The sequence below is a fragment of the Pseudorca crassidens genome, chromosome X (assembly GCF_039906515.1).
Source record: "Pseudorca crassidens isolate mPseCra1 chromosome X, mPseCra1.hap1, whole genome shotgun sequence".
Lineage (NCBI taxonomy): Eukaryota > Metazoa > Chordata > Mammalia > Artiodactyla > Delphinidae > Pseudorca > Pseudorca crassidens.
In genome coordinates this window covers 88,320,622-88,332,744 of record NC_090317.1, presented here as the reverse complement: position 1 = coordinate 88,332,744, position 12,123 = coordinate 88,320,622, and the positions used below count along the sequence as shown (strand labels likewise).

Here is a 12,123-nt window from a genome sequence, read left to right as displayed (position 1 = left end):
CTTATACCTCTGTAAGTTGATATCATTGTGTATAAAGTAAAGTAGAATTCTTTTCTGAAACAAGTTCACTTGAGCATCTCTGAGGCCTCATGCTCTAATGAGCTGTGTTTGACGTGTAAATACTTTAGTAGTCATCAAAGAAAGGAAATTACCTTTATTTGGAAATTTTAACAGTACTTAATAAAAGAGCCTACAAGGTGGTAGTATTTCAGTTAATTGACTACTGTCCAGGATTTGGTCTTTAGCATTTGTGAAATGCTAAAATGAAACTTGGTGATAAACAAATACAAATTAATTTACTGAGACTAAGATTCAGAGAGAAAAGCACACACGTCTCACACTAATATTTTCTTGTGGCGAGAACACTCAGGTCCTCTCTCTAGGGTATGTCATTTGGGGTACTTGGGAAGTCAAACTAAGAAAACAGCATGTTGCTTACTGTGAGATCATCGAGTTAAAGCAAAAAGGTAGAGTATCTCACAAACATGGAGTCTTTTGTGCAGCTGTGGGTTGTTTGAGGAATACATTTAGATGTTCTACCCTGTCTTCATCACACCCCAAGCAGTTTGAGAGGCAGCAAGATGTAGTGAAATAATACTAGACTTTGTAGCCAGTAGACAGGGATTTAAATCCTAGCTTATAGTGTACTGACCTTAGGGGTTTCATTTTTCTCACTGGTGAAATAGAAATCATGACACTGTTCATTTAAAAGAAATATATCCTCTCAAAGTATTTGTTACATAGTAAATCCAGCAGAATCATGGATTTATATTTGTTTATCCATGCCTATGGGTAGAGAGGAAAGTGCCAATGATCTTTTCCTAATTTGTCAGAATGGTCTTAGAAGTATTAATCTGTTTTTAAATACAGAGATAGCAATTTCAGCTTTATCACCAGATGTATTAGTTTCCTATTGCTGCTGTAATAAATTGTGGCAAACGTAGATAATAAACACAGATTTATTATCTTGTAGTTCTGGAGGTCAGCAGTCCTAAAATCAAGGTGCTGGCAGGGCCGAGCTCCCTCCAGAGGCTCTAGGGGAAATCGGTTTCCTTGCTTTTTCCGGCTTCTTAAAGGCTGCCGGCGTTCCCTTGGTTCATGGTCGTTTTCCCTATCTTCAGATCTACCAGTATATCGTCTTCAACTCTGTGACTCTGACCTTCTACTTTCATGATCATATCTCCTTCTCTGACTCTCATCCTCCCGCTTACTTCTTATAGACTCTTGTAATTACATTGAGCCCACCAGTATAATTCAGGATAATCTCTCCATCTCAAGATCCTTAATCACACATGCAAAGTCCCATTTGCCATGTAAGGTGACATACTCACAGGATCAGGATGTGGACATCTTGGGAAAGCCATTATTCTGTCTACCCCACCAGGTTAATGAATTACCAAATAAGATACTTAATTAGAATTACACATTTCATTTGTGGGTTATTTTCATAGAAAAAAGCATCAATTTCTAAAGTTGCAAGAGTCTTATAAAATGCCTTTCTTTAAATAATACTTCTAAGGAAAGATATGTATTAACAGAGAATAGAATTAGTTGGTAGCAGTTATGAATATTCATAAGTCTCCATATTGTAAAAGAGAACAAGATTGACATTCTCATTAAAATTCTCAATTTAACATCTTTCAAATTTAGATTATTTGAAATAATTGTGAAGCAAAATGGTTTCCACCCCTTCAAGGCTGTAGGGAGAGAGTACAGAGCCCACATTTCTTTTTGAGTTTCCTTTTGTTGATTGTGAACATTTGCATTTGTAAAGTTAGGCTCTGGAATTTCACTAGCTACTTTTAAAGAAAAAGCAGGTCTGGAGCCCAATTTTGCTTGTAGAAATGGAGAAAGGGCTGAAAAGGATTTTCTGTATTATCAGTGAAATTATATATTTTGTGCCTCGTAAAGTAGTTGTTAAGATTCAGCGTGATCACTTTTACGAAGTCCTGACACCTGCTTCAGTGAGTGAGAGCAGTTTGAGTCTCTTACACTCTTCTGTACTTTCCATCTTTTGTCTCTTATTAATTTCCTGACTTGTCTTAAATTTTCATAAATTATTTTCCTAATCTCCTGATGAAAGCTATACCTTGAGTTTTTCATTTGGGGTATTGTATTTTTTTTAAGTTGATTAGGTTTACTTATGATATACCACTTATTACAGTTTCCTGTTGCTTGGAAGTATCTTTAAGTTTGTTACTTATTTCTTTATCCATGGTAAAATACTGATTTTATGGTTTGTGTTTGCTAATCCCAGTGTTTGAAGTCTTTTCTGTTATCAGCTGATCCTGCTGATTTGCTTCTTTGTCTAATTCAAGGTTCAAGGATCCCAGGGCAAGTCCTGTAGTTCAACCTGAGCTACAAAATGACCTGCTTCCTACCCCGAGATGGTAGTCTTTGGGGTCCCAGCTTATTGTAGGGAGGGTCTCCTGATAGTTTTCCTACTCTGTGTAGTTCTGGGCTTTATCTGTTTCCTTTGCCTTTCAAGGCAACTGAAATATAGAAAGTTAAATTTTGGGGGGATTGCCTCTCTGCTTATATTTACTTCTCTAGGTTCCCCTTTTCCCATGGTGTTGCTCTGATATTTCCATATTTTTATTGCCCTGTCTTTTTGTTGTTTTCAAGTAGTTGTTACTTCTTTTTCACCAAGATTTTTTTTAGTTGTTTTATCATGAGGGTTTGTCCAAACAAGCTGCGGGGGCAGAACTAGCAAATTTTCCTAGAACTCTTTCATTTTCTTTTGAGATTAGGTTTAGGCTCAGAACGTCTCATTACCTTTTGGGTTTTTATTTGCTTTATTTTATAGAGGAAATATCTGTTGGCTGAGGAAATATGTACAACCTAAAAGTAGCGAGTTAAGTTTGATTCGGGGACCTTACTGAGGGAGGAGACAGGGTATATAGGAGTTCTTTGCTGGAAAAAAATGTAGTTGAACATCAAAATATTACTGCTAATCACAAAAATAGACATCTCAAGTTAACCATTTTAGTACTTTCTATGTATGGGAAGATGCAAGAGTCCAGGCTCAAATTATTCCTTAGATACGCGTCTTATAACTGTCTAGGGCCAGTATCCCCAGCACAGAATGCTTCCTGTTTTTCTCCATCGTGAATTCCTTTCAGGGCGCACCATGCGGGGGGAGTGGGGGGCGGCTGCAGTGGCTGCTGACTTGATGGCTGGCAACATTGTTGTTTACTGGAATGGCAAGCAACACTCCCTTTGCACACATCCAGTGCTCAGAAAAGTAAGGATATTTGCCCAAGGTCCAATAGCAAGTAAGAAGTAACATTGGGATTTTAGCCTTGCTCTCTTCAACCCTGAAGCCTATATGCTTAACCAATTCAGTGCACTGTAACCTTTGGATTCCAATGTTTTCTGTTCCTGGATTATGGAACAAATCCATGGAGAGTAAATGACTTGTGTTTTTCTTATCAGGTTTTCATCCCTCAAGGTCAGCGCCCTCTCCGTGGCTCTTGGGAACACAAGCATTTCTATGCCTCTTTCACAAGACCTTTGCCTGGTTCTAAAACATCTAATAAGTAAGAAACCCCCTTCCATCACCCCCCCTGTACCCTTCAGAACTGAATTTAAGGACATGCAGTACCCCACTTCTAACCACAAACTTTTATTTCCTTTTCAGCTGCAGGATTTTCCACATCAAAAGACCAAAATAAATTCCCATCTGAATTTGCAAAGAGCTAAGGACAAAAGAACCCAGAAAGAAATCCTCTTAGGTGAGCAAAGGAAGGAAAATGAGGTAGGGAGGGACTTGTGAACTTACAGCTTTATTAGATAGTGTTAGGATAGTTTTGGAATTTTGGTTGGTGAATGCTCACGAGGCCCCTTGGCATGGTGGAAAACACAGGAGCTTAAGAGCCAGGCATACTTGAATTGGCTATCAGTTCCCCTACTTACTAATTCTAAAATATTGAGTAACTCAGTTTCCCTCTCTGACCATCAGTTTCTTCATCTATACATTTGTAATAATAAAACCTATCTCTCAAGGTTTCCATGTGAAATATAGTATTTCAGTGAGTGTTTGTGCTTGGTATATGCTTACTAAATAGTTGTAGTAGTTGTTGTCTTTATTGTTGCAACTGTAGGGGTGGGAAAATTTTCCCTTCTTCCTTTATAGGTCCCTTGACTGGTCTAATAATTAAACTGACATAAGACAGATTAACAGGATAAAAACAAATTTAATTTTGTATGTACAGGAGTCCCACAAAAATGTGAGACTCAAGTGATCAGAACAGAGAGCTGTTATACCTTGTAGATTAAAAAAACAATGTATTGGGCTTCCCTGGTGGCGCAGTGGTTGAGAGTCCGCCTGCTGATGCAGGGGACACGGGTTCGTGCCCCGGTCCGGGAAGATCCCACATGCCGTGGAGCGGCTAGGCCCGTGAGCCATGGCCGCTGAGCCTGCGCGTCTGGAGCCTATGCTCCGCAATGGGAGAGACCACAACAGTGAGAGGCCTAAATACCGCAAAAAAAAAAAAAAACAATGTATTTATGAAGAATCGACAAGGCAAAGGGGTTTGGCCTAGAAATAGTAAAGAATTAACAAGGTTTGTTTGTACAGCCTTCTCGGGCCCTAAATTCCCTGTCTCTGGTGATAAGGATGCCTTCTACCCTTCTGGTACAGGGAGGATCTCTTTCTCTTGAGAAAGTTTTCTCCTGCTTTCAGGGGGACAAAGGAGGGTCAGAGTATCATTCTTGCACCAGCTGGTTCTCAAGTACCTTTAATTCAAAATAATCAATATGCCAACATGGCATATTTTGGGGTTACATATTCTAAACCCCTATACCCCTCTCAAACTCTCCATCTGGTGGGTACCATAAAATCAGGCAAAAGAGAATCTTTCTTTTCCTGTTTTCTTTTTGGTTACCTTTTTGTTAGCATGCCCAGTTACTTCTCCCTTCTCTATTGCTTCCCCTTCTTCAGTGCCCTGAAAATGAATCTCTTGCCGTCTCCCTTCTTCCAAATCCTTGCTTTTCTCTCTTAGTTCTACACATTCAACACCTCCTTTGTTCAGGGCATCTTCCCATTTCCACTCAGTTGAATCTCTTTCATTGTCTCTGCCATTAGCCTCCAAACAAACTAGTCATCCTCACATCACTTTGCTTCTCCAAGTCCCTCTCTCCCTGAGTTGGGAGGCCACCTAAAAGTGAGACAAAGCCATGAAGTCCCTAGACCTTAGTTTTCTGACTAATTTTCTTTCTACCTCATTTTGGCAGCTTCATTTCATCAAGTAAAAGTTATATGTGTTTTCTATCTATTCTGTGTTTGCTTGTGGATATCTTTATCTTTTTTTTTTTACATACTTTGTATTATAAAGGTAGACACATGCTCATCGTGAGGATTTTGGAGAACAACAAAACTTTATAAGGAAGGAAATAAAAATTGTTCATTTCATTACCCAGATATAACTCCTATTAACTAATTGATATATTTCCTTTCAGTATATACAATTTTGTATCCTGCTGTATTAGTTTCCTAGGACTGCCATAACAAAGTACCACAGGCTGGGTATCTTAAACGGCAGAAATTTATTTCCTCAGAATTCTGAGGCATAGAAGTCTAAGATCAAGGTGTTGACCAGGTTGGTTTCTTCTCAGTCCTCTCTCCTTGGCTCGTAGATGGCTATCTTTTCCTCCCTGTGTCTTCACATGGTCTTCCCTCTATGTGTCTCTGTGTTCTAACTTCTTCTTATAAGGACACCAGTCATATTGGATAAAGGCCTACCCTAATGATCTCATCTTAACTAAATTACCTCTTTAAAGGTCCTATATCCAGGTACAGTCACATTCTGAGGTACTGGAGGTTAGGACTTCAACATGTGAATTTTAAAGGGACACAATTCAGCCCATGCTTTCTCCTCTAAAACCTGTTTTCTTTAAAAATTATCTCACATGAGAATCTCCCTTGTCAGTAACAATTTTGGGCAACATTTTTGTTGGCTGCGTAATATCCCTTCATAAAAGTATACTGCAATTTATTTAACCATTTCCATGTTTTTGGATATTTTATGTGTTTCCATTTTTTCACTAATATAAATGCTTCAATGAATCGTTTTGTACATGAATCTTTATTTGCATATCTGACCATTTTGTTTGGTAGATTGTTTAAAGAGTAATTACTGGCTCAAAAGGTACGACTATTCTATGGCTCATAATTACACACTGGAAAGTTGTTTTCTAGAAGTTTTTACCAGTTTACATTCATACCAGCAAGGACAGCAGTCAAACATGCACTCATATAAACTGCTTGGTGAGAGTGAGAGAGGAACAGTTAATCTCACATGGTTGTTTCAATTTACAGTTATTGATGACTGATAAGGTAAAATATTTCATGTTTTTATATTTCCTTTTTTGTGACTGGTTTACGTATGTTTTTTTGCCCATTTATGTTTGAGGATCTATCATTTTAGATGATAAGCTTATGACTAAGACTAGGATCTATTTCAATGAGGGAAATCTCAGAAAAAGCCAAATTCCGAAGAATATTATGGATCCAGAATCCAAGACCAATTGGTCAGAGTCTCTTCTGTGGAGAAGACTTGGCATGTGATGACATAGGCTGCAAGAAAGCTTTGCAGGGAAGAATCTAACATATTCCTTTCTCCAGGGAAGTCTGTTGTGGGCACAATACTGCCACTTATAAAAATAATCTTACTGAAGAGAAAGGCTGAGAGTGCATTGGCTGAGAAAAGGCTGAGCTAGATGTCTGTTATATGAGGAAAGCCCCTAGGAGAAAGAGCATAGAGATATGGTTCATAGGACTATGACTCTGCACAGTTTTTAGAATGTGTGAGACACTGGGAAATTTTTGATGCACAGAAGCCCTACATGTATGATTAGTGTCTAAAAGTCTTTTGTTAGTGTTCAAGGTTGATGCCTCAGAGTACTCTAGTAGAGAGAAATCCTGTGAAGGTAATGAATATAAAGGAATTTTTAGTCATGAGGCCGATCTTAATTTGACATCTGAGGATTCACACTTGAGAACTTATTAATTAATATGGCTGTAAAAATGTGGGAAGGCCTTCAGGCAGAACTCGGTTCTCTTTCAACACCAGAAGTTTCATAGGGTGGGGAAACTTTCCCAATGTGAAAGAAATTGCAGTGAATAATCAAGGTTTTTCCACCATATGAAAATGCATAGTGAAGAGAAACCCTATGAGGGTATTAACTGGGAAAGATTTCAGGACAAGCTCAGACATTTTCTTTTGAAACATGAGAGAGTTCCAAGGTAAGAAAATGGTTGCAATGCCTGTGTGGAAGGCTTTTCAGATCTAGCTCAAATCTTATTAAGCCAAAAAAGAATTCATGGTGCAAAGAAAGCTTATGCATGTAATGAATGTGGGAAGGGGTTTTGGTGATATCAGTCCTTATAGAATATCAGAAAATTCGTAGTGGAGATGGAAGGAGATCCTTGTTTATCATCTGCAAATTCATAGTGGAGAGAAACTACTAGAATGAATAAGCCTTCAATTAGAGGCTAAGTCTTATCTATCATTAAGTGATTCATAAAGGCAAGACCCTCAATGTATGTAAAAAATATGAGTGGGCTTCCCTGGTGCCGCAGTAGTTGAGAGTCCGCCTGCCAATGCAGGGGACGCGGGTTCATGCCCCGGTCCGGGAAGATCCCACATGCCGCGAAGTGGCTGGGCCCGTGAGCCATGGCCGCTGGGCCTGCGCGTCCGGAGCCTGTGCTCCGCAATAGAAGAGGCCACAACAGTGAGAGGCCCGTGTACCGCAAAAAAAAAAAAAAAATGAGTATGCTTTCCTTAGGATTTAGCCTTATTTGGTATCAGTGAGTTCATAGTGCAGTGAATGTAGAAAGGCCTTCAATTTGAAGTGTAATCTTGCTCAGCATTAGACAGTACAGGAATCTGATTAATGTAATGCTGTGGAAAGGGCTTTGTGAGAAAAATCAGATCTTGGTAAAAATGAAAAAAGGATTCATAATAAAAGTTAATTAAAATACTTTCCATTTATTGCATATAATTATACACTTACCATGTATACTACTACTATAAGAACTTTACATAGTTTGTTTAATCATTTAATTCTTGGAACAATCGGATAATATAGGAACTCTCATCCTTGTTTTACATGTGAAGAAACCAAGAAAAAGAGATGGAAGAATTTTCCCAAGGTCACACAGCTATCACTGGAAGAGCCAGGGTTTGAATCCTAGACAGTTTAATTATTCTAGGTTTATACTGGCAATGTGTAAATCTTCAGAGATTTGTTAGCCTTTATTCATCATTAAGTGATTCATTCCAGAAATCACAATTCACTCTTCAGTGCAGTGAGTTTTGGTAGCCTTCAGTCAGTTTTGGAATCTGGTAAATACTCCCAGAAACTCCACATTGAGCTCCAGAAAATGGAGTAAGGGTTATAAAGCGTTTATTGCTTTGAATAGGGATCACCTCCAAACTTGAAAGATTTCATTAATAACTGGATTCTCTTCTCAAATGTTCACCACAACCACTTCTCATGGTGTAGGCTCTGAAATTGGCTAGGTCAGTTTCATCATCACGAAATAAGGGAGAATTGTCCAGTTCTACAAAAGACTGAGTAGGAATGAAGGCCAGACAGATGTGTGTGCTGGAAGCTTCAGGAAAGGTTCCAGATCATTTTAGGAATTATAACCAGAAAAGCCAAAATAAACCGAGAAAATCTAGCCGATAAGAAGTGGAGAAACTAGGGTATATGGAATGATTTTCCTCCCGGTATGGGTATAGACATAGGTTGCTTGTCTATCACCCAGTATTCAGAGGAACTACTGCTTGAAATTGCCATAGGAATATTCAGTGCCTTAGCATTGACAGATCAGTATGCCTTCCAGAAACTCAAGGTATAAGAACTCTAATACATTGATTTTTATATCCTCTCACTTTAAGAAGGCAGCATGGGGATTTCCCTGGAGGTCCAGTGGTTAAGACTCTGCACTTCCACTGCAGGGGGCATGGGTTCAATCCCTGGTTGGGGAAATAAGATCCCACATGCTGTGTGGCACGGCCAAAAGAATAAAAAAAAAGAGAGGCAGCATGGTACAGCAGAAAAGTATTTGTGTTCTAGAATCAGCTATACCTAGGTTTATTTACCAGCTTAACCACCTTCTAGCTGTGTGACCTTGGTTATATTTAATAAATCTCTCTGAGTCTCATGTTGCTCATTTTTTGGGTCAGAATATTAATACCACAACAAGTTGTAAAGATTCAAGGGATTTTAAGGGTTATAAAGTGTCTAGTGTAGTGCCTGGCACATAGTACACACTTAATGAATGTTTGCTATAATTTTTTTAGTTCTTCCAGGGCCTCAACCCTCTATAATACAGAGCTCCCTGACCCCAGTGTTTTACAGCTGTGTTGAGATATTAATCACTTTAGACCATGAGCTTCTGCTAAGTCATATGGTACCTTTGTGTGAATTGGAATATGGTATCTCTTCCTCAAAACATTTTATTACTACCTGCCAGAAAATTGTCATAATAAATGCAAATATCTATGATGTGCACAGTATGAATGATACCCTGCAGAATCATGTGATGCACAGCTTGCACAATCTGCAAATGGTAGGCTAAATAGTGGACCTCCAAAGATGTCTGTCTTAATTCCCAGAACCTGAATATGAACCTAATATGTTACTTGAAATGGTAAAAGGTTAAGGATTTTGAGCTATGGAGATTGTCCTAGATGATTAGGGTGGGCTCAGTATAATCACAAGGCTCTTTATAAGAGATAGGCAAGATGGTCAGAGTTATAGAGAGAAGATATGTGGGCAGAAGCAGGGGTCAGAGAGGAAATAAGATGCTAAGCTGATGACTTTGATGTTGAAGAAAGAGACCATGAGCCAAAAAATGTAGACTCTAGAAGCTAGAAAAAGCAAGGAAATGCTTCTCCCCTAGAGCATCCAGAAGGAATGCAATCTTGTGAACCCATTTTAGACTTTCGACTTCTAGAACTGTAAAAGAATAAACTTATGTTGCTTTAAGCCACTAAGTTTGTGGTAATTTGTAGTGACAATAGGAAACTAATACACTGTACAGGCAGCCCAATTTGCCTGGAGCTTCCAGGCCAGTTACTTCTGGCAATGAACAGTCTTGTCCAGTATAGCCCCATGTCTGTAGATAAGTTATCATTTTGTATATGTGTTATGGTCTTAAGATTTGGAAACAGTGCTCCAATAGATTGTTGTTCCATTTGAGAAAGGAGTTTTTTCTCTTCTGTACTTTCCCAGGGGTTCTGGATGCAGAAGGAATGAAGATAAGTTGATCCATTGTTTCTCCAAGTGTGATATGCCTGGTAGCTCAGGTGCAGCACTTTGCTTGTTATCAGATTTCTGATCCTTAGAGAGGAATAGTTTCTGAATCAATTGAGACGAAATTGAAGTATAAATCAGAATACCAGTATGTGGGGTTTTGTCTCTTCTGATGACAAGATGTCTCTTCAATGGGTAGTGCTGGATGTATACAGACAGAATTTACCTCCTGATGCCAATTTTTGCTACAACATACTGTTGCAAAGAGTGTTTAGGAGATACTCTGCCATTGGTTATGTTTATTCTCCCATGTTAATTCTCTTAGATCAACTCCAGTAATTACTGAGGCACTCCATTGTGACAGCCTACATTCCAGGATAAGAAATAAATTTTATATCTTCTGCCAATTCCAATTGATCGAAATCGGTTTTAATAATATGCTGGCTTGACAATGATTCTGAGGTGCAAGGGGACAATTCTATGGTAGATTGCTGATGTCTGCCATAGATAGGAGATTGGCATCAGGCTGGCCTCATATATTACATCCTTATGATGATTCTTTTATTTATTCAGAAACATTTGTTAAGCATCTTCTTTATACCAGGCACTGTGATATATATTTTGAATAGAGAGGTGAAAAAGATATGTTCCTAGTCCTAGAGAAGCTGATATTAGTAGAAGAGACACATAAACAAATGTACACAGCAAAATATCACAGATGCTTGATAAAAGTCTATATAGAATACATTAGAGACACAGAGGAGGACATAGTTAATTCTGTTGGGTGGGAGAGGGTTCCAGAAAGAAATTAATGCCTAAGTCCTGCAAGGTGTGTAGATGTCGTCAGCTTTAACTGTTGGGGCTGAGAAATAGAAGAGAGTCATTCCAAGCAGTGGTGGTATGAGCAAAGACACATTATATGAAATAATTCAATGTTTTCAGTATATTTATGGTATGTTCAAAATGGTTAGTATACTTGGAACATAGAAAGTGAGAGGGTATTTAATGAGAAGAAGATAGTGGCCAGATCATTGAGAGCCTTGAATGCTATACTAAGAACAGTGGGGAGATATTGGGATTTTAGGCAAGGGATTATTAACAGGAACAGATTTGCATTTTAGAAATATCCAGTGAATGAGTTTTTTTTAATTAATTTTTATTGGAGTATAGTTGCTTTACAATGCTGTGTCCATTTCTACTGCACAGCAAAATGAATCAGCCACACACATACATATATCCCCTCTTTTTTGGATTTCCTTCCCATTTAGGTCACCACAGTGCATTAAGTAGAGTTCCCTGTGCTATACAGTATGTCCTCATCAATTGTCTAGCGGATGAGATTTTGATGGATAGACTGGAGAAGACAGAACTGGGTACAGGGAGACGAGTTCAGAGGCTATTACAAAAGAGGAGAGATGTTGAAGCCTGAGTTAAGGCAGTGGGAATGAAATTAGAATACATGTATGTGAAAAATTAAGAACTCAGTGGCTGACTGGAGGATATAGGGAGGCCGATGAGAAGAAGGAATCTAGGATGATCTTCAGTTTTCTTTCTGCCTTTGGTGGTTGAAATGTAAAAACCATTCCATGAGCTGGAGAACTCAGAATGAGGAACAGGTTTGAGGGGAAAAAATGATGAGTTCAATTTTGAACAAAGTCTGAAGCACCTTTGGAATGTCCAAGAGGAAGTATTCAGCAGGCAGTCAGGAATTTATTCTGCTGTGAAGCAAGTAGGGTTACAGATAGATTTGGAGGTCATCAAGCATAGAGGTGCTGGTTTTAATTAAGGTATGAATGAGCTTGCCCCAGGAGAGTGTGTGGAGTGAGAAAAGGTGGGGGCGGGGAAGAATCTCAGAAA

At 38.7% G+C, this 12,123-nt stretch overlaps 1 protein-coding gene across 3 annotated transcripts in view; it reads left to right on the top strand.

Moving 5' to 3' along the window:
* MAGED1 (MAGE family member D1) overlaps positions 1-12,123 on the top strand; it is a 73,482-nt gene that overhangs the window by 31,309 nt on the left and 30,050 nt on the right. Inside the window, exons 2-3 of one of the 3 annotated variants that reach the window (XM_067723700.1) lie at positions 3,436-3,539; positions 3,641-3,734. The exons of 1 other annotated variant lie outside the window; for it this stretch is intronic. Coding sequence is in view for 1 of the 2 variants with exons in the window: in XM_067723696.1 (XP_067579797.1) it covers positions 3,494-3,539 (46 nt within the window). In the remaining variant the exon portion in view is untranslated. The remainder of the gene's footprint in view (positions 1-3,435; positions 3,540-3,640; positions 3,735-12,123) is intronic. One more of the 3 variants, XM_067723696.1, reaches the window with a different exon arrangement.